This window comes from Fukomys damarensis, unplaced genomic scaffold (genome assembly GCF_012274545.1).
Source record: "Fukomys damarensis isolate Sample0158 unplaced genomic scaffold, DMR_v1.0_HiC HiC_scaffold_10, whole genome shotgun sequence".
NCBI lineage: Eukaryota > Metazoa > Chordata > Mammalia > Rodentia > Bathyergidae > Fukomys > Fukomys damarensis.
Genome location: NW_022900922.1, coordinates 27,960,042 through 27,985,488, shown reverse-complemented (window position 1 = coordinate 27,985,488; position 25,447 = coordinate 27,960,042). Strand labels below are relative to the sequence as shown.

The window sequence follows — 25,447 nt, the reverse complement described above, 5'->3', positions numbered from 1 at the left end:
CATACGCTAAGAATTCAGTCTCTCTTGGGATCTCCCGTTTGACAAATGATTATTTCTACTCTCAAGGAATTTCTCAAGTCATTGAGTGGATAAGTTGGAAAAAGTGGACAGAATATAATCAGAATGTAGTCTATTTGAAGCTTCCATATCACGCTCCATTTTTCCATCCATGCTTTCTCTCTCTTCTTTTTTTTCCCTTTTGGTATTGGCGATTAAACCCAAGGCCTTCACACCAAGCTACATCTCCAGGCCTGGAGATTGATTGATTGATTGACTCACTTACCCTACCTACACTCCAGTTTGCTATGGTCATTCCTCAGCCTCCCAGAGTGCAGGGATTACAGGCCCAGCCCCTTTTCACTCTTTTGCCCTCTTTCCATTTCCATTATTAATAGATTCTTTCCAGTTTTAAATAAATAAGCCTATCCCATTTCAAAACTTTATCTCTCTAGCTCTCCTTACAATTAAGAAAGACATTTTCAAGGATGCAAAAATGCAAACCCAGACTGATTAGGAATTTCTGAAATTTCTGCTAGGAAAAAATGCTTGGGCAGCAGGATCTTTTTGTTTTATCATATTTATATGACGGTCCTTCAGGATCTGTGTGTGTGTGTGTGTGTGTGTGTGTGTGTGTGTGTGTGTGTATCCTGAGTGTCCCAGAAACTCTTTTCCTGAGGGTGCCCAGCTTCACCAATAAGCAAATCTGTCCCCTCACTGCAGTGATTAGGTGTTATCAGGAGTCCTCACAAAAGGGGCTAAAACAGAAAAAAAGGAAATGGCCAGTGCCATTTGATAGTAGCAGGACTTGCTGTAAGGCACACATTCAAAACCAAGTGTGGATTCCCAGAAATAACCAGGATAATTTGCAAAGATTAGAAGTTACACACAGTATCTGTGTGACCTGGAGGATGCTCTATGTATATCATCTGAATTTTTCTTTTTTTTTTTTTTTTTTTTTTTTCTTCGTTCTCTGAGTTGGAGTATTACACTCAACCTAAGTCTCTACACTTAAAGAGAAATGACACAAAGATAATCTAATCTGATTGCTGTTATCTGTCATGCTGTTGATCACCAGAACGAATGCAGTTCTCTGACCATGAACGCAAGTCTCCTTCCTCTTCTGGTGCTCCTCAGTGTTTTAGAACCAAGAACCTTCATCAAAAAGGAAGACTCTCCCCGCTACGATCTTCCCATTAGTCAAGGTTCCAGCAGAAAACAGATGGTTCACTTATTATAATAACTTGGCGAGGGTTCACTTACACCAAGATTAACTGAAAAGGTGTGAGGCAGGCTTCAGAACCCTTAGCACAGGGCTCCAGACAACCAGGGCTGGCAAGTGATGAACATATTTATCAGTGTGATGCATGTAGATTATGGTCAGTTGAATCTTCCATAAGAAACAAGGTATCAATGGCCTTCTTATTTTTTTATGAGGAAGTTATAGATTTAAGAGAATCTCCTCTCCAACAGAGTAAGAGGAAGTAAGTTCTGAACTGAGACTCCCAGCAGTTCCCAAGGCCGGGAAATTCCCCCATCTGTAACTCCACAGAGTTTTATTATACCTCATCTTCATCTTTTTATTCCCACTATCTGGGAATTTAAGTAGAAAATATTCAAGAGATTGAATCATATTGATTTGTGTGAAATATTTTTAATTGGATAAGATAAAATTGATATAAAATGAATACCAAATAATTGTTAAATCCATTGATCTAATTTATGGCTCCAAAGTCCTTCAGGATCTTTTTGTTTCCATAAGATAGAAAACCTATCTCAAACCAGTCGTGGTAGCCCACGCCTGTAATCCCAGCTCTTGGGAGGCAGAGTCAGGAAGAGTAAGAGTTCAAATCCAGCCTGGACTACACAGCAAGACCCTGTCCCAAAAACAAAACAGAACGGAGCAAAACAAAGACAATACAACCCTGAACCTCATTGGTCCCCTGTAATGGCCAACAGTTTGCCCACTCTGTTTAGGTCCTAATTGCCACTGATCACCTCATCACATAAGAGTTAAGAATGACTCAGCCCCTCTCCGGATATAAAAGCTGACCTCAAATCACTAAAATTATCCACTTACCTCTTCCCACCCACCCACTGAAGCAGCCCCAGCCTGCACTTTTACTATCTAGGGCCATTTTTCTCAGCACCCGGATCCCAGCTCCCAGAGTTTCTGAGCCCAGGAATTTGCATGGTTAGCAGTTCCCAGGCTGCTGGCCCAAGGACCACTCTGTGAGAAAGTATGGGTGCCCCGAAATCTCGAATTACCTGAGAAGCTTTCAAAGTATCTGTGTAGCAGAGAAGTAGAGCATGTGTTTGGTGAGCTTGAGGTCCTGGATTCCATCCCCAGCACCGCAGAGAGGCCTTGGTTTTGCCGAAATCACTGTTTTTGCTTTAGCTTCTTACCATATCATACTAGAGTTTTTGCAGACACTAATAGAAAGGTTTTTTTTTTTTTGATAGAAAGTTATTACAAAGAATATATATATTGTGGGAGAATGTTAACTTTTTCCACAGGTATCCAGTGGATCTAACTATTAGAAATGAAGGGAAAAGAAGGAAAGGCTAAACTTCAGTTTTTAATGTTTGGGGAAAGTTAATAGCGTACAGTAAAATGCAGTATGTATCTGAGGAAGGCCTTTACTAAGTGATCCCGGCACAGTCATCCTTGCTGATGCTGTTCTTGTACACAGCCTCCAGAAAGGCTTGGATCAGCCTCACACATGGCCTGTGATCGATGGATCAGTGGATGAGTTGAGCTAAAGTTGACCAAATCTCATCCATCACTTTAAAATGATAGAATGCTGGGAAATTATTTGTTATTTCTCTATTATTTAGTTTTTGGCCTCGCTCTGTTTTGGCATTCATATTGATTGATAGTTGTAAAAATTGCTTTGCCTTTGGTTAACTTCATTAACTCTTAATTTCTGCTGTAACACTCAGATACTCCTTCAAAGTGAAAGTTTCCTGACTGCTGTTGAGGGGCTAATGTCCAGTTGTCCTCATAATATTGAAAGAGAGTGTTCACTCTGTAGTTTTTTTGTGAGAAAGGAGCTCATTCTGCTAACCAGGCTGGCATGGAACTCCCTATGTAGCCCAGGCTGACTTCCAATTTGTGATCCTCCTGCCTCAGCCTCCAGAGTGCTAGGATTATAGGTGTGCACCACTAAAGCCAGCTTAGATTTCACATGGCTTTGATGCCTAGTAATACACACAGTTTTAGTATTAATACAAAATCAGTTTCCACACAGCACAAGCAGTATTATTTCAGTGCTTTCTCTAGTCATTGTCTCGCCATTCTTTATCTTAGCCACAGGGCCTTGTGTTGGGACCACGACCTCTAGAAAATGAAGCTAAAAATATTCTAAGTGTAGCCTATTTATCTCTGGGAGGTAACAGACCTTTTTCAAATGTCCAGAAATATTTTATGCTTTATACCTATTTTTAAAGGGAACTTTCATATCTCTCTCCCTGGGTCCTCCCAACACTAACACAGCAGGTGGGCTTAGCACCATTAGTGCAGTTGTCACAGGTAGACACAGCGTGGAGAGGTAAAGCGATAGAATACACCCAGCTGGGCTTCTGGTTAATGTTGGAGGAGGCCGGGATGCAGAACTCATGGACTCTGCCCATCTCCTCTTCTCTGTACATTCCCCAGGAGCCAAGCTACTTGTTCATAGCTTGAGGGGAAGGACAATGAGGGAGAAAGTTGAAAATTACTGACTGAAATTCTGGACAGAGTTGAGTGTGCGGATCAACAGGACTAAATTGTTCTGCTTGTTCTGCAGAGAAGAAGCAAAAGGGCATCATCCTGAGGTGTAAAAGCAGAACTGCTGCTGAGCCTTCCCAGAGAAGCCCCATCTACAGCGACAGCCCTCAGTCCAAGCCCAGGGTTCTCCATCACACCCGTGGCCACAACTCCCAGCATCTAACTAGTTGTTCATAGTTTATTTGGCTATCACAAGTCTTTTGAATCCCTACTGTGTGCCAGACACTATAGCAAAGTGCTAGAGCACAGAGCTAACAGCAGGACATGATCGGTGCCGCTGTGGCATTCACAGTGTAGTTGGGAAGACCTCCCCGTAAATGGGGGCCATTGGCCCAGTGGAGAAGGCCAGTGTCGAGGAGAAGGACACGGCAGCAGGAGCGCCTCACTCTGCCTGGTGGAATCAGGCATTCGGCATCCTTCCACCACAGATGTGAGACCGCGAATGAGGAAGAGAGGCCAGCAAGGTGTTGGGAGAGCGTTACACTCAGGTCAGGGGCATAGGATGGAGCATTCTGGGTGGGAATGTTATTCTCCAACCACAGAAGGCTTAGTACAGCAAGGGAGCAGTCTAGTTACAACCTTCCCCGCCTCTTTCCTCCTCTGCCCATTCTCAGCACCCAAATTCTAGGAAGTCTGACCAACACTGGGAATGAAAGGGGTCCTTTTGTTCCATCCCAAAGAGAGGAAGAGTTTGAGTCTTAAGGAGGAACCAGTCCAAAGTCCATGCCTGCTAGGTAGTGGCCCCACACTGGCCACTGGCATGCATAGTGGTGCCCCTGGAGCCACCCAAAATAGTCAGCACCTGTGGGATCTCATCATACTTTAGACTCGGTGAGAAGCAGGAACTAGGAGATAGAAGAAGAAGATATGAAAGTTGAGTATAGTAGTGAATGCCTATAATCTCCAGGAGACTGAAGCAGGAGGATGCAAGTTCAAGCCCAACCTGGGCAACTGGTGAGATCTTGTCTCAAATTTTTAAAATTTAGAAAGGGCCTGGAGGTAGCTCAATGTGAAGACTCTTGACTTCAATTCCCAGTACAAAAAAAAAAAAGGAAGATATGAGATTTCTAGACGCCTAGGAAAGAAAGGAATTCAAGTAAATAGCTATTAGTTAAAGGTGTCTGATGAGAAAAAATAAAATGAGGGCTCTATCAAGGTGAGTAGATTAGCTAACTAAATTACTGATGATCTGAGCAAGAAGTGATTCTGTGAAGCAGGGTTTCTCGGCCTTGGCACTATTGGCAATGTGGACCAGTTGATCCTTGGTGGTGTGGGTCTGTCCTGTGCATTACTGACACTGCGCAGCATCCCTGGCCTCCACCCACCGGGGACCAGGGTCGCCCACCAGTCACGACAACTGAGAATGAGTCTAGGCTTCATCATAAGTTCTCTGGGAAGCAGAATCGCCCCTGGTTGAGAACCTGTGCAGTAGAGTGGTGTGGAAAGAAGCCAGGGTGTGTGAGTTTGAAGGCCTCAAGTCTGGACCATCAGGAGATGGGAGCTGATGCAGAGGACAGGGTGAGGAAAGTAGGCTCTGTGGTTGTTGTTTATTCTGTTTTATTTCAATGGAAAATGCATTTCTTTGCCCTAAAGAAGAACTACAAAAGAAGGAAAAGGATAGTCATGGAGCAGCACCTACTTAATTACTTCACAAACATTAAGTCTCTCCAGTTACCAGGCTCCAACAGGCTTCAGGCTTTAGGGATGCCAAGGTGAACAAATTAGTTCTTTATTTGAAAATGTCAAAGTGGCCCAGAGCATTCCAGGGCTTTCTAAGCCCTGGTAATGAGTGAGACAGAGGTGACCCTGCCTCAGACAGCAAAAGCCTTGGGGTCCAGTGGATCGGAGGGTCAGTGGCAGGCAACAATAAACACAAGGGACAGGAGGTGCCAGACACTGTTGGGGCACCTTGACTGAGAGTTTGGAGAACATGAGAAGTGATATTTAAGGATTAAACTGTGATGTTAGGGGTTGTCATCAATTACCCAGACAAGGTGGGAGGGAAAGACTGTCGCAGCTATAAGGAAAGGCACACAGAGCTGGAAAGAACTAAAGGGAGATGGTTATGTGTGAAACACAGGCTGGAGGAGGTCCTAGTACATAGGCAGATCATGAAGAATCTTACAGAACACTGAGTACTTTGACTTTCTATCCTGTGGGCACCAGGAAGGTAAGCTTACTCTTCAGGCAGGAAGGGTGGCCATATTGTCCTTGATCCCATTGACCTGAGGAAGACTAGAATGGGTAGACTGAGAGTCACCAGGAGAGGTTCTGATGGCCTGCTTTCCCAAGGTCGTCGTGATCAGACAGAACAAGAGATGGTTTGGATGTAGGATTTGGTGGTTGATTGGCTACAGCCGTGGTCTGGATGTAAGTTCTCTCCAAAACTCAGGTTGAAATTAAATCCTGAAAGTAGCCCTAATGGATTTGGAGGTGTGGCCTTTGAAGGTCATTGGGACTAGATGGTGGCTTTATGAAAAGAAAGACCCCAGCTAGCATGCCTGCTCTGTTACCATACAGTGCCCTCCACGGTGCGGTGGCCAGGCAAGAAGGCCCTTGCCAGATGCTGAGCATAAGCTGACAGATGCTGGCGCTACACTCCAGAACTACATTCTTTATAAATTCCCAGCCTGTGGCATTTTGTTTTAGCAACCGAAAATAAATTGAAATAGCTGTTGATACTGAAGTTGGAAGAAGAGGATTCCTCCTCCTGCTCGGGCTGCTCCCTGGGGGTGAGATGCAAAACTACTTAGAGAGGAAAGTGCCTAGAGGAGGAGGAGGACTTAATTCACTTGGGACCCTTGAAGTTTGATGGTCTGCAGGAGAACAAGAAGGCGGTTGGAAAGAGGATCAGGAACTCAGAAATATGACTGGAGGCTTAGATTTGGAAGTCATTAGCATATTGATGTTCACTGAAGCCATGAGTATCGATAAAATCAAGAGGCATTTGTAGCCTTGGAACTGGGAGGACGCGGGTTAAATAGTTATATTTGGAGCCATAGTAAGTTGCTCCAACACTGAGGTTTAAACACCTCTTTTCTTTATACAGTACCCAGTGCCCAGTATTTAGTTATAGCAACAGAAGATGGAGTGAGGTACCCATCAAGGGCACCTGTCCGACAGCCCAGTTACCCCCCACCTCAGGAGGGAGGACCCCTTGGCCATCATCTCTCCAAAGTACCTTCACAGTTCCTCTTGCCTGCTGACTGACTCTGCAGTTACCTCCTCCTTCTCAGGCTGAGCTGCAAAAAACCAAAGTTAATTCTTTTCCTTGTCCTGAAATGCAGACACAGCGCCAGAGACCCAGACTTTTAGAAATGGGCCTCAGAAGACAATAAGCAGTTGTAAACGCTAATAAAAGCTGTGACCTTGGTGTTCTGCAGACGGCAGAAGGCTCATTAGCTCCTCACCACAAAACTAATCCTGAGGAGTCAGACCAGCCAAACCGGCAAGGGTTTTGTTGCAGCTCTGGGGAGGAGCTGTGATGAGCAGACGATGCCCTGCTCTGCGTGTATTCGCGGCGTCTTACTGTTACATCCTCCAGCAGTTGCCTTTTCCCAAGGTTAAGCCATTTGCTTGGAGCTTTTGTTTTTATTTTCTTAGTCTTTTTGTGCAAAAAAAGGAAAGCTGCAGTTTATTTGATTGTTTCTTTGAAAACACACAAGATCAGAAGTGGGTCCAGTGGTATGTGCTTGTCATCTCAGTTGCTAGGGAGCTGAAGTACACGGATCCCTTGGGCCCAGAAGTTCAAGGCCAGCCTGGACAACGAAATGAGGCCCAGCTCCAAAAAAGAAATGGAGAGAGAGAGAGAGAGAGAGAGAGAGAGAGAGACAGAGAATGATCCATCCTTAAATTTAAATGAGGCCCAAAAAGAAATGGAGAGAGAGAGAGAGAGAGAGAGAGAGAGAGAGACAGAGAATGATCCATCCTTAAATTTTGAAAGGAAGTAGAAGGCTTGCTACAGGAAATAATACCGCAGATGAAATATGAAATATTGTATCTCCCAACCTGTTAGCTGTCTGATACCCCAAGCTTGTGTTCTCAAAAGCTCGAAGAATGAATTTTAGGGACAATGGAATATAAGAGTAGGAAGATATTTATTGATAGGAGAACTCCTGAGGGACAGGAAGGAACCCAAGTGGGTAGCCAGGAACCCTACTTTACAAGGGAATTTCAGGGAGTGAAACCCACAAGGGCCACAGCCATGAACATCCAATAAGGTTACAAGTACAGTCACTTAGGTAATGGTGGTCCGATTGGGAAATAAGTCATGTAACAAGCGCAGATGGAAAGAGCAAAGATTCTCCTAGGACATGGCGGGTCCAGAGTCTCTGGTCACCCTCTGGGGTTGGCTGATGTCTATCTGGACTTCATTAGGCCCAGGGTTTGTCCTCTGAGGAAGTATATAGGTCTGGTCACCTTGTCTTTATTGTGAGGCCTGGTCTCCAGTGGATGTGTCTCTGACCATAGTGGTGTTGTTTCACCATTGTCCTGACTCTTGAGGACCTAACCCTATCTACTGCCTATAATATTTCTGCCTCACTCGGCTGTCTCTCATAGGCTCACATGGCAATTGATGGCAGAGAGCATTTAAGTAGGAATCCATGATTTTTCAGTTCATGGTAAATAGGGGATCATTTAGTCGTAGTGCACTGTAATGAAGAAATCACTTGAGGAATGGAAATAATTTTAGTTCTCAGGGATATTTTATAAATCAGGGTCACACAGATAATAACAAAGCTATTTAAGATCACTAATATCACTTGTAAAGATCTGGGGATGTAACTCAGTGCAAAGGGGTCAATCCTCAATACCAAAAAAAAAAAAAAAAAAAAAAAAAAGATTTCCCTTGCCAAGTATATATAAATGCCTAAATACACATTTTAATTAACATTAAATCAGGCAGAAGTAGTTAAATCTATTGGCAAGGTTGGGGTAAAGAAGGTATTGTACCTTTAGAAGGTATCTCAACTTTGAGGCTTTGGGTTACCACCTCCTTGGGATTACAGTCATCTTCCTTATCCATAGTTTAGCTTTCAGCAGCTTTAGATACCCACAATCACCTATAGTCCAAAAATACTGCACAGTACAATAAGGCACTTGAGTGCAAGAGACTATACTCACACCATTTTATTACAGCATACTGTTATAAATGTTCTATTTTATTATTAGTTATTGATGTTACTCTGTTACTGTGCCTGAGCACATTAAATGTTATCCCAGGTGGGTATTAAGGGACGTAGTATATACAGGCCTCAGTACTTTCCATGATTTCAGGTATCCACTAAGGGTCTTGGAACATCCCCAGTGGATACAGGGGAACAGCTATATGTAGCATACATTTCTAAGACAAATCTTTTTTTTTTTTTTTTTTTTTTTTTTTTTGCTACTGGGGATCAAACTCGGGTCCTTGTGCTTGCGAGGCAGGCGGTGGAACCGCTGAGCCAAATCCCCCCATCTAAGAACAATCTTGACAGGAATGAGATAAAGCAAGGGTGGTGACATAATTGCAGGGACCTGGGTGGAAAGATGTTCAGGAATAGAGACAAGATAAAACCAAGACAGAATCTCTGTCTTCTGCACATTTTAGCCCAGGGCCTGACACACTGCCACATGCCCGCTGAGTGGAGTTGGCCTGGCCTGGCTCTGCGTGGCCAACCTGAGATGATGCAGCACCCCATGGTGTCTTCTGAGGTAGTGGGAGTCCAAAGCCTGGCCACCTTGCTCGTTGTTTGCAGGAGATTTCATTATAGCCCAGTTCTGTAGAAGTTAACCATCCGGTTTTAGCGTGCACACGACAATGACTGCTGTGCACCTCTAGGCTGTGCATTTCCTGAGAGTGGGCCTGGCCTTCAGCAGCCTGTATTCCATGTAGGGTAGATTAGAGGGTGAAAGACCAAGGATTCTTATGACTTGATGTCATCGTCATCCAGGGGCATGAAACTCAGGCGCCCTGGGGTGGGGAGAGCTGGAATGGCGGGGCCGGACACAGGACAGATAGAAGTGCCTCCCTGAGTGATTTGAGTCAACACTGGGACTGGGCTGACTGCCATGCCCATGCCCTGTCTAAAGACTTTGAGCCTCACAGAAAAACTATTAACGTGTGAGCCCGCCTGGGACGGGTGAGCTTTCCCACCACTGGGATACGCAACTTGGAGAGGTTTGCTTTGGCTCACAGTTTCAGAGGCTCCAGTCTGTGGTAGAAAGGCCCAGTGGAGGAAGGCTCAGCCCAGAAAGCAGACAGCAAGAGAAGACTTTGAGTGGAGGGCTTCAGAGACCAGGTCCCAGTCTCCAAGATCATACCCCATGACCCACCCGCTGGAAGCATACTGTGTTAATCCCCTAGTGTCCCTAGCCAGTCGAGTTGACGTTCAAGACAACTGTCTCATTGCCAAAGAGCATGTCAGAGTCAAATGTCGCACATCAGATGCCAGTTGCACCTCAGGACTAGGAAGTCGTTGTGGTGGTGGTAGAAAAACTATTGTCATCCTCCCAAATGTCCATATCCTTCACCCCAAATCTATAAATCTGTAACCTCATTCGGCTAAGGGGACTTTGCAGCTGTTAAGGATCTGGAGGTACAGATTTCATAAATTAACATATACATACAGTATTTGGAGCAGTGTCAGTACATTATAAGCATTGAATCAGCATTAGCTTATTAAATCACTATTTGCCATTGGCAGAGAAAAGAACATCGGCCCAGCAGGGTTTACCTTGTCCAAGGTGAGTAGTTTCAGAGGAGACAGGACTAGGCCCAGATCCCCAAAACTCCTGAGATCCTCAGTGATTTGTCATTCCAATGTTACAATGTCATATTTTCACTGAATCTCATTTTTCAAATCAAAACAACTAATTATAGTACACGCCCTTCTAGAGGGCTTAGCTACACTTCAAATCTATGATTAACTTCAGTTCTCAGACCCTTGAGAGAGAAAGGAAAAATAAATGGAGGGCCTGATTTGACATCCTGTGAGTTTCACTATAAGACAGCCTAGTTAACAACACAGTTGTCTCTGGTCGTACATAGTCCTCTCACTCATAGTTTTGTTCTCTCCAAATGTGACCCATTAGGAAAACAAAAAGGCCAGCACAGAACCAGGAGACGTGCCTGGTAACAGAACCAAGTGGCCACTCATCAGATACCACTCAGGGAAGATGCTGCAGCCTCTTCTTAGCAGCAGGCTCCAAAATACTGGCCAGACCTCCCAAATGCAAGCCTTATTAGAGTTCGTCTACAGGGCTTGTTCGAAACATCCTGCCCTGGAACACTAGCACCATTGAAAGCCTGGTGTTGCCAGTGTTACTGGGTTCTGGGGTTCCGTAAACTTTCCATGTCCTTGGTGTCCTGAACAAAGAATTGGATAAGACACTCAAGAATGGTAGTGCGGTTTTTTAATCAAAGGTAAGAAAAGAAGTACACTCTGCAGAGTAAGAGCAAGGTTTATAGCTGAAGTCTTTTGTCTCCCCCATTCCTCAGACTGACATCAGATCTTGGTTGTCCTATCACAAACCTGCTTGATCTCATGCCAGAAGAATTGAAGATGATAGCACTTTCTGATTGGTCCCAAGTGCAGGACTTGGGAATGGTGCTCTGCACAGGTTTCCGCGGATTTCTGTGATTGACAGGGCCTGCCCATGTGCTCAGCTGGTTTGCCACACCCTAATCTCCTGCCTCTAAGCCATCCCACAAAGGTGGCCATGCATCCCCTATAAAAGAAACAAGTATTACTAGGGAGAATAAACTGAAAGATGAGAAAGTGCTTCTAAGAAGATAACTCAAAGAGGACTTGTAAACTGCATTCCTAACCTAAGACATCACGCTGCTCCATGGTAGAATCTCCAGCTTCCTCTTGCAATGTGAGAGTGTTATTTATACTGTGAGTTTTCCAGGTGTACAGCTGCCCTTTGTCATTGGAGATCAAGAATGCTTTAATTGAGTTGTAAATGAAAACAAAGTCTGTTTTCTCTACTCTCACACTCAACATAGCACACTTTTCTGGCTGGATGTGTAGGTTTCTCCCCACACACCCTGCGGTTCTCCAGAGACACTGACCAGGCGTCCCATGATTCAGTTAACCTGTGGGCTTAAGGGCTCAGTCCCACAGCATTACTGTTTGCAAGCAGGAGGTTGTCACCTGTACTCCTGAGTATCTGTCTATAAATCTGGGGTTCCAATAACCCTTGTGTGTGATGGATTTGCTGGGGTGGCTTAGGGAATCACTTTGCTTATTATCAGTTTATTATCAAGATATGGCAAAGGACACAGATAAAAAAGCTAGATAAAGAAGTGGGTAGAGAAAGGAAGAGGGAAGAATTTCCATACCTTCTGGGCATTCCACCCTCCCAGCACCTCCAGGTGTTCTGCAACCAGGAAACTCATCAAATTTAATTGTTCAAGCTGGACCTGATGGCGCAAGCCTGTAATTCTAGCACTCTGGGAGGCTAGGCAGGAGGATCATCAAGGCAAGCCCACGCTGGGTAGCTTAGCCACTTAGCAAGACCTTGTGTCAAAATAAAAAAATTAAGGGCCGGGGATATTTAGCTCAGTGGTTCTGCAACCTGCCTTGCAAGTGCAAGGACCTGAGTTCGATCCCTGGTACCAAAAGTAAATAAATAAAAATTAAAAAGTGGCTGGAGATGTTGATCAGGGCAAAGGCCCTGGGTTCAACTCCCAGTACCTCAAAAAAAGAAAGAAAGAAAGAAAGAAAGAAAGAAAGAAAGAAAGAAAGAAAGAAAGAAAAGAATCTGCATTAACAGGTGGTCCTGAATGTTCTGATAACCACAGCTCATGTCTAGCAGAAACACACATACTTTTGGGACCCCAGGGACTCAGGAAAGCAAAACACTTCTATAACTCAGGAAATTCCAAGGGTTCTGGGTACTCTGTGATAGGCACCAGAGACAAAGACCAAGTGTGTTTCATATTGTGCCACAGAGACATTTGGGAGAGAAAGGGAGTAATAAGCATCAAAATGTTCTTACAAACATAGTAAAATGACTTTAGAATAAAATTTCAAACCATTTCAAGGTGCTAACAGATTTTACAAATGACAACCATTAAATTTGAAGGAGTCGGAGACTTTGTGGACTTTATATTTTCGCTTGTCAACCTACATAAACTCAGAGAGAAATTCTCCAGAGAATAATGACATTTATGAAATGAAGGGTACATAAAATAAATTTTAAAACAAGAATCCTCAGTTTGCACAATCGTCTGTGAATCGTTCTTACTAGTGGGTGTACATGCATGACATCCCCTTCTTTGTGACATCCAGGCTTTATTTAATGTATTGATTTGTGGTTGGGATCTGACAAAGTGACTTCATTTGATTCTGGCAATTTTCTCACATTCTAGCATCTCCCTTCAGATTCCATGATGTAAACCCCTTTGCCAACTGAAGATAGGGGTTGGGGATATTTGGGAGAGGGTCGACAACTCCTACAACTCTGAGACCAAGCCTGTTTGCCCATGAGGTCCCAGTAGAGGACTGCAGATGCTTCACATTCCTTCCAGAATGTTCTCATTCACACACACCTCGCCCAGTGGATAAAACAGGAATGCTGAATAACTGCAGCAGGGTCATATTCATGCCCGGCCCACTTTTCGTACTGATTGTCCACGGAACCTTTCACACATGTACAGATACGTAGCTCTCCTCTGGAAAGCCATGCCCGCCCATTCTCTGGAGACTTCTCCATAATGTGCCACCTGCCATTGTCTGCCTCCACCTCCCCTCTGGCAGCTTGACATTTGCCTGACTTGTGATGCCCATTCTCAGTGGCTAAGACACACGCTCAGCAACAGGAGTGTGGCTTTTTTGTGCCTGTTCCTTTGTCCTTTTGTGTCTAATAAGGCTCCAGGGGTGATGGGTGGGACAGAAGAAGAGCAGCCATTGTTCTATGCAGACAGACAAGCTCTCTTACGTTTCCCTGGAGCCAGAAGCCACTTTCTGTTATGAGTTCTTACAAATGTGGCAAGAAGCAGGCTGTCGCCTCAGGGAGGGGGCAAAAGGCAAGAGGCCTCGGCCCTGAAGTGAATGAGCCACAAGGAAAGAAAGGAACTTCTGTGAAAAGAGTCCTGGCTAAGTTTCGGTCCCCTGGCCCTGGGGGCACCAAGGAGCAGGGCTGGGGAGGGGCGGGAGGGCGGGAGCCAGCAGGGGGAAGGCGGGCAGAGGTCAGCCCTGTGTGACATGACGCAGGGTGTCTCGCCTGGCTTGAAATTGAGGAACTGAGGAGGCAGCAGAAGAGAGGCAGTGTCTCGCCACAGAATGGAAGGAGACCTGCAGCCACCAGCTCTGCCTCATGCATCTCCAAGCGCTGAGGAGATTAACGACCCAAGGAGGATGTGATATGGTCCAAAAACTTTTCCTGGATTTTTTCCGTAGGCGGCTGAGCCAGAGGCCCACGGCAGAGGAATTGGAGCAGAGGAACATCCTGAAACGTAAGTGACTCAGCCCCTGGCAGTGCCGGCTGCTCTGAGTTGGCTTTGCTAGTTCCTGAGTGGTCGCCCACCAGGCTTCTCCCTGAACTACTGGGAGACAGTGGGACAAAGGTGGCCTCCCCCGGGTGAAGGCAAGTTTCACCCCACTCTGTTGTCTGCAGCCTTGCAGATGTGAGCAGAGCCTACCCTGTAATCAGGTCAGACGTCAGGAAGAAGCTGAGAAATCCCACCAACTTAGGACTAAGTGGCTTTTGAGGAGAGTGTGGGTCACCTTTGAACCAAGGTGGCTTCAAAACGCCAATAGGGTTTTGCTGGCTAGAAACGAGGGACACAGCCATTTGAAAGTGGGGATTAGAAAACACGCATTTCCGTCCCAGCTGGCTGCTGTTGATAAAATTCCTCCGCCCTTTGAAACACTGAGTTGCAGTCTGAGGCAGCAAGCCCCAGGGAAAATGCCTTGTGTCCTTCTGTGGGGGTTCACTGCCCAGTGCTGTGGACAGTCTCATTCAGGAAAATCTCACTGTCACCGAGGCCACTGGCAGGTGAATAAGTGAACCCCGTGTTTGGTCCAGGTCACAGAATGTATTTGAGTTTATATGGAGAAACCACTTGATACTAAAAAAATTAGAGTACAGATTACTGAAAAAAACCCTTTCAGTCAACAAATAATATTTTTAGTTAATTCATCACTCTTTCTCCTCCCACCCAGAAACATCCTTTTAATTTTTCTCCAAAAAAAAGAGAAGTGTGTACTACGCAGTTTTCTAGACACATTCTACACAGACGCGTACGCACACATGCTCACGCACACGTGCGCACACACACACACACCCCTGTCACGTGTGTGACCTTGTTCTGGCTGGGTATTTCCACTTCAGCCAACCAAAATGCTCCGGGTTGCAGTTTGCTAGCCTTCTTCCCTCATGACTGGGTCAGCACTGGATGGTTTGCAGGGGAGGGTATAGTGGGCACTGCAGCCAGAGGCTTCCTAAGCAGCCCCTGCGGGGCATCTACCTGCCTCTGTCCCCTACCTGGGCGTCCAGCCCTGTCCTTCCCACACACAGCCACTTCCCAAGCACTGCGTGTGGGCTGAGTTCAGGGTGAGTCTTCCTCAGTTCTCTGTGCACCTCCTTCGTCTCCTAGATCTCTAGGGGTGTGTGTGTGTGTGTGTGTGTGTGATTATGCTCATCAGTGAGAACTTCTAAAAGTTTCTAAGCAGCCTCCTGCACACTGGGAGGCTCAGGCAGGAGGATTACAAGTTCTAGCCCATCCTGGGCAACTTAATGATTTAGTGAGACCCTGTCTCAGTTTTTTAAAAAAGTGCTGTGGATGTAACTGAGTGTGAAGAGACTAGATTCAATCTCCAGTTCCAAATTAATTAATTAAGTAAATATACTGCACTATACCGTGATCCTAGAACTTTTCCAGAGATTACTGTGGGATGAGAAGCATTTGGCTGACATTATATCCCCCTTTTCACCCTCAGTCTGAGACCTGATCCATTCTAAACGTTCTGTTGTTCGGAAGAAAGGAAGACAGGTGAACCCTGATTCCTAAAATCTGAAATCAGATCGTCAGGTTCCTCCACCCACCTAACCCATGCCACACGCATAGCTCTCCTGGCTCTTTGGCCTCTGAGAATCTCTGTCCAGCGTACTCATGTGACTGCACTAGATTTGAGGGCTTCTAATCACTGCCTAAGTTCACAGAGGGCACAGACCTCTTAAGACTGTTCAGGTTTCAGTCAGATCTCAGCAGCGGTGAGATTCATGTGCAGAGAAGGTCCTAAGTAGTCAGTTCACCCTCGGTTTGCCCCAGCTGGGGAGAGCACGGGCTGCAAGACAGGTGGTTGGACTCTTCTACCTGTCTCGTAAGCCCAGAGGAGCAACCAGGTGATCTCCAATGAGTGTTCCCATGGTTTTCTTTTATTCTCTTCTGCCTTCCTTCTTGTCCTGGTCCAATAGCTGCAAATTAAAAAACTGCTTGGCCACATTCAAACAGGTTGATCATTTCCCAGCTTTGAGAGACTTTTCAGAAAAAACATGTATTTTCCATGTAGGTTCTTATTTTCCCTGCATTCTGGAACTTGGTTTTTCTAAACTAGTCTTATTTTTTTAATGTGTGTATTCGCCCACTTTGATTTGCTAAATAAGAGATGTCTAGTGGTATAAGAAAACATCCCCAATTTGTTCTAAAGCTTTTTTTTTTTTTTTGCACTAGATCTGGTGGCACAACCTGTAACCTGGGCGGGGCAGTCAAGGCAGGAGATTTGGCTGAGCAACCTAGAGACTTAGCAAACCTGCCTCAAAATAAAGCAAGTGCTAGAGTGTAGCTCAGTGTGAAGGTCTTGAGTTCAATCCCCAGGACCAAATAAATAAATGAGTAAATAAATATAAATAAATAGATCTTATTTTCTGGGCCCTAAGTCCCTGGAGGAGCTGCTGGGTCTGGAGGTTTGGAGGCTGGGGTGCCTGAGAGTGACTGGCTTCGGGTCCCACGGTGAGTGTCTAGTTTGGTTTGCAGCCCTGCACTGCCAGCCCTTCCTTTGTTCTGCAGCCGGGGAGACCCTGTGCCCATCTGAGCACATAATGAACACACCCCATGGGGGGCCCTTGTAACAGTGACATCATGAGCTGTGCCTGGATTCTTTCTCACTTGTTTAATGGGTTATCTTGGCACACTCTACTGAGAATTCTTGACACTGGGTTTGTAAAATGCCTTTGTTCTGTTTTATTTTGTCCTGTCTTGTAGTACCGGGGATTAAACCCAGGCCTTTAGCACTGAGCTATATCCCCAGCCCTTTTTTTATTTTTCATTGAAACAGGATTTTACTAAGTTACTGAGTTACCCAGTCTAGACTCCAATTCTCTATCCTCCTGCCTCAGCCTTCCAGAGTGCTGAGATTACAGACATACTGCACCACACCGGACTTTGAACTAAAGTCATGGATTCTGTAGGTGGTCCCTTGGAGCCCTACCTCTCAGAGGGACCAAGGAATCACACAGAGGAGACGGGGGCTCCAGGCTGTCTCAGCCCTGGCACAGAATGCCACTTTCAAGCTCAGAAGGGGCCTGCAGGGTCTGGAGCATGAGGTCACCAGTAATGAGAAGGTGGGCCAGGCCCCAAGCAAAACCTAACAGCAGGAAAAAGCAGAGAGCTGAACTGTTTGTCTAACTAATTAGCCGTGGAGGGAATAACTGGTTACTTAACTCCCTTGGGCTTTCACATCTGCATTTCTGAATCAAGAGTGGGGCCTAAGTGGTCTCTATAAATTTTAACCCACTGTCCTCAGAACTCACTGTCCCAAAATCCTTTCTCCCATCTGCAAACTCAGCTGTCTGGGTTTCCCTTCTTCTAGTTCTTGCTCTCTGCCTTCCAGTTGCTTCTTGGATAAATTAATTCGTACTAAGATATTAATGGCTGACCAGTTTCCTAGATGTTATGCCAGAGAAATTTGCATTTTTACAAATACCACCTTGGGTGTCTTCTTCTGGGTCTTGTTGTCTGTCTCCCAATTACCTCCGATCGATAAATTCATATCAACCTATGGATTTTTACCAAAAAGGGAAGTTTGCATTACTAAAAAAAAAAACTGGGAGAGGGGATCTTTAAACCCAAAGGAAGAAGCATTCGCAGTGGAGCTGGGGGGCCCCCTGGTCATGCCAGGATGAGATATGAGCATTTCCTGTGTTACCTTCATTCAAGGTCCTTATCCCCATCTGGATTGATCAGGGGCCTGGGATCTGCTCGGAGCTCCACCACTTGTCCTAGTGGGAAGTGTTGGCACCTTCGGGGTAATTTGCCAGTGGTCATAGCAGCAAGAGGGAAGGGCGTGAGGCTTCATCAGGTAATCCCACCCCCATTTCTGTGCACAGGAGTTTCCCTCTTATAAAGCTCTGTCCTGTCCTGGGAACTTCCGAAACCACATCTGAATTGCAAGCTTGCATCCAAAGGGCAAACTCATTAAGCTATCAAAAAGTAACTTGACAGCCATGATTACAAAATGAGGAAATAAGTGTCCTGAACAATCGTAATGCACCCTGTGCCAGGATGTGCTTGTGGCCTCCTACACCAGTGCCGTTCCAAATCCAGTGGGTGAGAATCACAGGCCTTCGGGACCCTGACTCACTGGTGTCACAGTGTTTTTCAAATTAGGTGACACTAGGTTGATATCAAAGAATCCTTACAAGGCCCAGATGGGAAATGATTTACCTAAGGTCATTCACTTAGCTAAGCCAGAGAAAGAAGCCCCAGTTCTCTGGCCCTCAAATCTCTGCTCCCTTCCCAGATCCCCTTACCTTCGGCTCTTTAAACCCCTGATGAGTAAGTCACCCACATACTGAGCTGAGGACCTGTAGGCTCTGAAGTCCACTGCTCAGACCCTTCTGATGAGTCAAAATGCAGGCAGTTGCATCCCACACTCTGGTCACACATGCGTTCTGTCAACTTCTTGGAAGATTCAAAGAAGTCTTGGAATCAGGGCTTGAGAAAGGTGAGCATTCCGGAAGTCCTGCTGGGGCAGCCAGCCTTGAGTTTGCCATGGGCCATCCCCCATTTTTTTCTGCAGAAGGTGGAGGTCGGCTTGCTCTTCTGCCTGACAGCACCCCAGGCCCCAGCCCCACATCAAAGTGAGCCCCTTCTGGGAGGCCCTGGGGTGTGAGAGAGGCCCTCATCTTGTCCACAGAAGGGAGCCTCATGGGTCCCTCAAGGCCTGTCTCTCAGTACCACTCCCACTCTTCAGACCCCACCACCTTACCTCCCATTCTCCTTTCTCAGACCAGTGTTTCTACCTGAGGGCCCAAAACCACACATAACATTCTTTTTAAAAGTAAAGGTCACCTGCTGGATGCGAACTTGAAACAGTCCAGTCAGTTGGGAGACCATCCCCACAGGCAGAAGGGTGGCCAGGGAAGGGGACTCAAGCATTCTCTCCCCCTTTTCAAGCTGAAGTCCTTGGAGTAGAGCCTGCTAAGGCTCAAAGGATGCACCTGTGTGAGACTTTGTGTATTTCACTCAAAAGCATTGTCACTATTTCTTTCAGCGCGGAATGAACAAGAGGAACAAGAGGAGAAAAGAGAGATCAAGAGGCGGTTAACTCGAAAGGTGAGAATATTCTACATGCAGGCAGCTGGGACGGGCGAGGGAGGGCTGCTTGCCACACCTTTGCCTCTGTTGGCCTCAGTGGCCTTGAAGCCACACAGGCCCGTTGGTTCCCCACCACAGGGAAGAGTTCATAGCTTCAGGTGTCAGAGTGTTTAGCTTTTTGACCCGGCAAGACTTCTCCGGGTGAACCGGTGCTCAACATAGTGTCCTGACCCTCGGTCATTTTGGCTGGTGACATTCAACCCAGCTTGATTTGTGACACCCACCAACCCTAAAACAACTTGCTGTCTGGTACATTAGATTTTCAGTTACACTAAATGTTTTGTTTTTAAAAATTCATTATAGGGATTAGAGGTGCAGCTCAGTGGTGCAGCTCGGGCTTAGCCTATTCAACAAACTGACTTCAATCCCCAGCACACAGAAAAATTATTATAACCCCATCAGGTCATCAGAAGTTCATATCAAAACAGCAACTTAAATATAACTTGTCAATTTGCGGTGATGCAGGGAAAATGTGGATTTCCTTTGCTTCCAGATACTATGCCTTACCTGTTAGTGTTTAAGAACTATTTGATTTAATTGTGTTAAATGCAGTGAGAATTACTGGATTAGGGAAATGCCAAAAGTACTGATAAAAGTAATACAGATGTTTATAAAGCACTCAAAAGTCATAAAAGCTAGAATTTTTACATATTTTAACCCAAAAATAGATGATTTAACAATGCAAGGTGGCTACACACCCATGCTACATGGGTAACCTCTTGAGCAACAAATTCTTGAATGATAGTGCAAAGTTTAATTAATTGATGCCACGAGAAATGTCATCAAGAAGACAGTGTCTTCTATCTAATGTGTTTTCCATCAACCTCTTACTGTGACCATCTTGAGAAAAAATATTCAAATCTTAAGACAGTGAAGAGACCTGTTAAATTTTAAAAGGTTTATTGGTAGATTTTTTTTTCTTAGAAGTGTCCTGCAAAGGAAGAAATTCAGCAATCTTAAAATACCGTATAAATTAGGAAATGATTTCTATTTCTCAGCATACCCTAAAAGTATTCTAAACTTCCGACAACAAGCCAAATGCCAACCCAGTTAAAAGAAGCAAGACAAGTAAGGGCCTGAAACATCAGGTGACTGGCTGCTATCACCCGGGGGACACTAAGATGAGAACTGAATGACCTTGTTTCAGCCAGTTACTCTTACCCCAGTCAGTTTCTGCCCTTCTCACCCTAAGACCATCCAGGCTTTGGACACAGGGTACAGTTATTCCTGAGACTAAATAGCGGGAGGAACAGGAGAAACGTATTCCCTTGCTCTAAGTGTGCCTTTGAAATGATGGGCACGTGAGAAAGAGACTAATGATAGCCCCACATTTCTCACACAGAGAAATCTAGACATTCAAAAAATATTTGAATCAGATTTTCATCACGTTCGTGGAGTTAATTGCTGGAGCTCACAAAGTCTCTAAAACTTCAAGGTTGCTTACTAATAATCATAGAAATTACTTAGACATATATTCAGTTCTTATCTCTTTAAAAAAATTGTATGATCTTGCTAACAGAAACCTGACTAGCTGCATAGATTTGGTAGTGGAAAAGAACAGAGTCCCTTCCTACACCCATCTCCCCTAGGGTAAGTCATGGGACACACTCTTACCCTCATAGAGCTTCTAGTTTTGGCCTGTCCCCGAGGTAAGATACTTTCCTCTTTCCCCCTTGGTTTCCCCTCCTCTCTTATTTGCTCCCAGAATAATGGCCTTGTAATCCTAGCATTTGCCCTCCCTGGGCACTGGCTTCAGGAGTTAGAAATAGTGGGTCTGAGCGCTCAATGACTGTAAGGAAAAGACTGAAGGTGGGAAGCAGCTTTCACATCTGTTTGTATCCCAGAGGTGGAGCTCCTGCCAGCAAATAGAGGCTCCATATGTGTCCTGGCTGTAGGCAAGTTCTTTTCTCTTGAGCCCTTATCACAGCAAGACTAAATGCCAGGGATGGTGGCTGCTTTTCATTTACTTACCCTCAGCCCCTAAATTTCCTCAATATTTAATTTTAATGTACTAGTGAGAAAAATAAAACCCAGTGCCTGTTGCTGATAGCAACATAGCAGACATATTTGTCAGCCAAATTGAAAATAGCCTAAAAATTACATGCTAAAATAAATGCCGATCTTCCCTCTCTAAAAAAAGAGATGATAGCTAAATAGATGGATAGATGCATACATGTAGGCATGGGGGAAAGGAAGAAAGGAAAGAAAGAAGGAAAAATGCACCAAGGGGTCAGGTTGTACAAGCAGTGTAATTTGGGCCTCGATTAATTTACTTTTTTTTTTTTAGCTTTTGTTTGCCCATGATATTGTTGCTGCCATATATTGATATAAATGCTCCCAACCACTGCCCCCGCCCTTCTTCCAGTGCATTATTCCCAGAAAACCTGACTTTGGCCTCAAAGATGATTTTCTCGGCATCAAGGAATGACCTCAGGTTGCAAGTACCCAAGGGCTGCCACTAGCCACAAGCTAAGGGTCCATCCTGTAAGCCCCATGTGGTCAGGGGGACAGGCCAACCCTCATGGAGAAGGGACCGGGCTGGTAACTCCACACTCAACCTGAGACCCCAGAGGCAGCAGTCGGGTCTGACCTGGCTCACTTACACATGGGCATGGCACCCTACTGACTTGGGGCAATGATGCCTGAGGCCCCACAGAATTCAAGCACAAGTAACTGACCCTGCCCTTCAGAGCCTACATTGAGTCTTCTGTTACCACAAGACTCTGCCATAGGCAGCCTGTTGGTACCATCCAGATCACAATTTCCAGGAAGACAAACACAAAAGTCAGAACTTAGCAACTTTTTCCAATCATTGCACACATTCAAAAGAATACTGTTTGTCCAACATCCTGGGGTCAACCCTGCTAGTCCTAGGAAAGAAAAACTGAGAATTTTGAGTAGGAGTCTGTTTATCTGAGGTAAATATGGTAAATATTTAGTGTTTTTATATCTTTGAATTATAGTGCAAACTTCCCGTGTGCCCACATTTTGGTGTCAGGATGGCCGCCATTTTGTGTACAATGACCACAGCCATAAAACCTGTGGTTTTTTTGTGACAGACCAGCACTGAGGCCAAAATGTCCTGCCCTGGGAAGCCCATGGCTACCTCAGGAGAGTCTGGAGCTGTGTAGAGGAGGAGCAACATGGAGTCTAGGCATGTAGGCAGCTCCACAGTTGCTAGGCCTCTGGTCCCTGGAACTCCCCACCATTGGCCAAGAGGGAGCTGCTGGCCTGTCCCGCTCCTGTCCTGCTCCAGTGCCCAGTAGGTAGCACCACCGGTCCACTCGATGGCAGCAGGCATTCATCTCATGCTCTTACAGGATGGCAAGGAGGTGGCACTTCCAGCACCAGCCCAGAGTGTCTGGCAGCTACACGACAGTCAGGGTGGCTTGGACTCACTCGTGTTTCTTTCTAGGCCTGAGCGCTATAAGACTCTTCTTTCTATTAATAGCATTAAATACATTCTGGGGCTGGGGAGAAAAATTGTTTTTAAACAGCACTGGTTAAGGGCCAGGGCTTTAGCTCAGTGATTCCATCACCTGCCTCGAAAGCACAAGGTCCCGAGTTCAATCCCCGCTACAAAAAAAAAAAAAAAAAAAGAATCTAATCTAAACAACACTGGTTGAACATGAATTGACAGTCTCCTAAAGGGAGCGACTGTGTCACCACGGAAGAAATAAACCCATGGCAGGAAGAGATAATAGAAATGTCAGCCTGATGTTGTTAAAGGACAGAGAAAGGATGCTTGGGGGTGGAGAGTATCGGGAGATAGCTAAATAAAGACCGCCTCATTCCTCATACTTGCAGCCAGTCCTTCACCGCAGAGCCAACCAGCGAGCCTGTCCCTATCTGCCTTAGCATGAGCATGGCCGTGGTCTGCATTCTTCTGGCCCTGAATGTGTTAGCTGATCTTACAGTTGACCTTCTTGAGGAGACCATTAGTAATGTTTGTTCTGAAAATTCATAGTACGGTTCCATCCCTGAATACCCTGGAGTTTGCATGCTCTTTGCACTTAGCTTTTTTATGTGTCTAGAACACACACATGCATGCACACATAAACATAAAATGCATTGCAAATCCACCTTGCAGAAGGCACTGAATTAGAGACATGGGTGTGGGTTCACAGAATCATCCATTAGGACAGGCACCCACAGACACAGAAAAACAAGCTTCTTGTAAAGACCCAGAAACAGAGCCATGCAGAAAGAGGCTGGCAGTCACCTCCTGTCCCAGGCCTGGAGGAATAAGAAAGCTCTGGAATCCTGAAGTTCAGTTCAGGGGTTGGGAGTGCCCTCAGGTCCCACCCCACACTGTGGGACACATCGGTTTCCCCTCTGGACCTCCTTTCCCATGGACGGAGCCTCATGTTCCAAGCTCCTCTGGTTGACTGGGCCCTCTCTGTCCCCCACTGCAGCTCAGTCAGAGGCCCACAGTGGAAGAACTCCGGGAAAGGAAGATCCTCATCCGCTTCAGTGACTACGTGGAGGTGGCTGACGCTCAGGACTATGACCGCAGGGCTGACAAGCCGTGGACCCGCCTCACTGCTGCCGACAAAGTAAGCAGAGGGGGCAAGGGGCAGGTAGGGGGTGGGATCCCGAAAGGAGAACAGCAGCAAGGACTGAGCTGCCTGCCCCTTGATGGGACACTCAGCTGGTTTCTCATAGTGCTGATGTTGCCTCGACACCTTTCCCCAGGACTCCGGGGAGCCAGCAGAGAGGTCCCTGGATAGATTCTCCTCCCTGCAGAAGGCCCAAGACAGAAAGCAGCACTGTGTCTGATTTACACAGTGGAGAAGGGGCAGTGTCTTAGCCAGTTCTCTGTTACTGGGACAGTAGCTGAGACTGGACAATGTTACAAGGAAAGAAATCAGTTTCATCTCATGGTTCTGGGAGTAGGAAGTCCAAGTCGGGCAGTACTGTCTGGTGAGGGCGTTGTGCTGCTTGCTGAGATGGCAGAAGTCCAAAAGAGAAGTAGGAGCATGCCCTAGAGAAAACACCAGGGTGGTCTTGCTTCATAACAGCCCACTGTTCTGGGACTAATCCAGTCCCTTGAGAAAGGCATGAATTCCTCCTAATAACCTAGTCACCTCTTAAAGCTCCCTCTGTCTCTCAGTGCCACTGCCCCTGGCATTAAGTTTCCACCGCATGCACTTGTGGGGGGACACAGCAGGGGAAGCTGAGCCCAGAGAGGCAGAACGGTTCTGGTCTAGGCCCAGAGCCAGTCAAGAGCACAAGGCTCTGGACCTGTCCCAGACCTTCCGTGTTCAGGTCATTGTCTTCAGTATAAAAGCTAAAAAAAAGCTTAAAATGGTTGTATTTGCCTTGCTGCCCCAAACCTCCACCATTGCCCAGAGAAGGAAAATCTTAGAAGGTTCTAAATGACATTTTGGAAGATTTGTTCCCCCTCCAAGGAAAGAATTCATTTCACCTGTTTGTGTAGCTTTGTGGAAGAAAATAATATTATTAGATGGTGAGGTAGAGGGGGTGCCCCTTTCTGCTCCCCTCCTCTGCATACTGACAGCTCTTCTTCACCCCAGGCTGCCATTCGGAAGGAGCTCAATGAGTTTAAAAGCACTGAAATGGAGGTTCACGAATTGAGTAGGCACTTAACAAGGTCAGTGTCCAGGGCAGTTGTATGTTTGTTTGTTTGTTTGTTTCCCCCTCCTTCCTGTTTCTGGGTCAAAAGTTGTTTAGTGTGTGTGTGAGGGAGAAGCAGCAAGAAGAGGGAAACACAGAGTTCCACTTTAATGCAGCTGCAACTGGGCAAGGATCACTGAGGCCTGGCTGAAAGATCCGGCAAGTGCCAGACCAAAGCGAGTTTTTATGAAAATGTAAGCTAAGGAGAAAAGATCATTGCCAATTTACAGCCCCTCAGCAGGGGTCAAACTGGGGCAAAATACCAGATCGACAGGTTCTCTTGCATTTCTCCATGTCATTCTGCACAGTGCTCCTAGGCCACATCATGTGGCAAAACAGGCACAGAGAAATGAAGGGGCTTATATAAGTTCACATGGCTAGTTAGTGACAAAGCCAAAGCCATCAAGAGCGTTCTGCTTTCTCTCTTTTTTTTTTTTTTTTTTTTTTTTTTTGGG

At 45.8% G+C, this 25,447-nt stretch overlaps 1 protein-coding gene across 6 annotated transcripts in view; it reads left to right on the top strand.

Annotated features, from left to right (window-relative positions):
* Phactr1 (phosphatase and actin regulator 1) overlaps positions 1-25,447 on the top strand; it is a 514,585-nt gene that overhangs the window by 485,411 nt on the left and 3,727 nt on the right. For all 6 annotated transcript variants that reach the window (XM_010622877.3, XM_010622876.3, XM_010622879.3 and 3 more), the window contains 4 exons: positions 14,155-14,210; positions 19,252-19,313; positions 23,771-23,911; positions 24,893-24,969. In XM_010622877.3, coding sequence (XP_010621179.1) covers positions 14,155-14,210; positions 19,252-19,313; positions 23,771-23,911; positions 24,893-24,969 — 336 coding nt within the window. The remainder of the gene's footprint in view (positions 1-14,154; positions 14,211-19,251; positions 19,314-23,770; positions 23,912-24,892; positions 24,970-25,447) is intronic.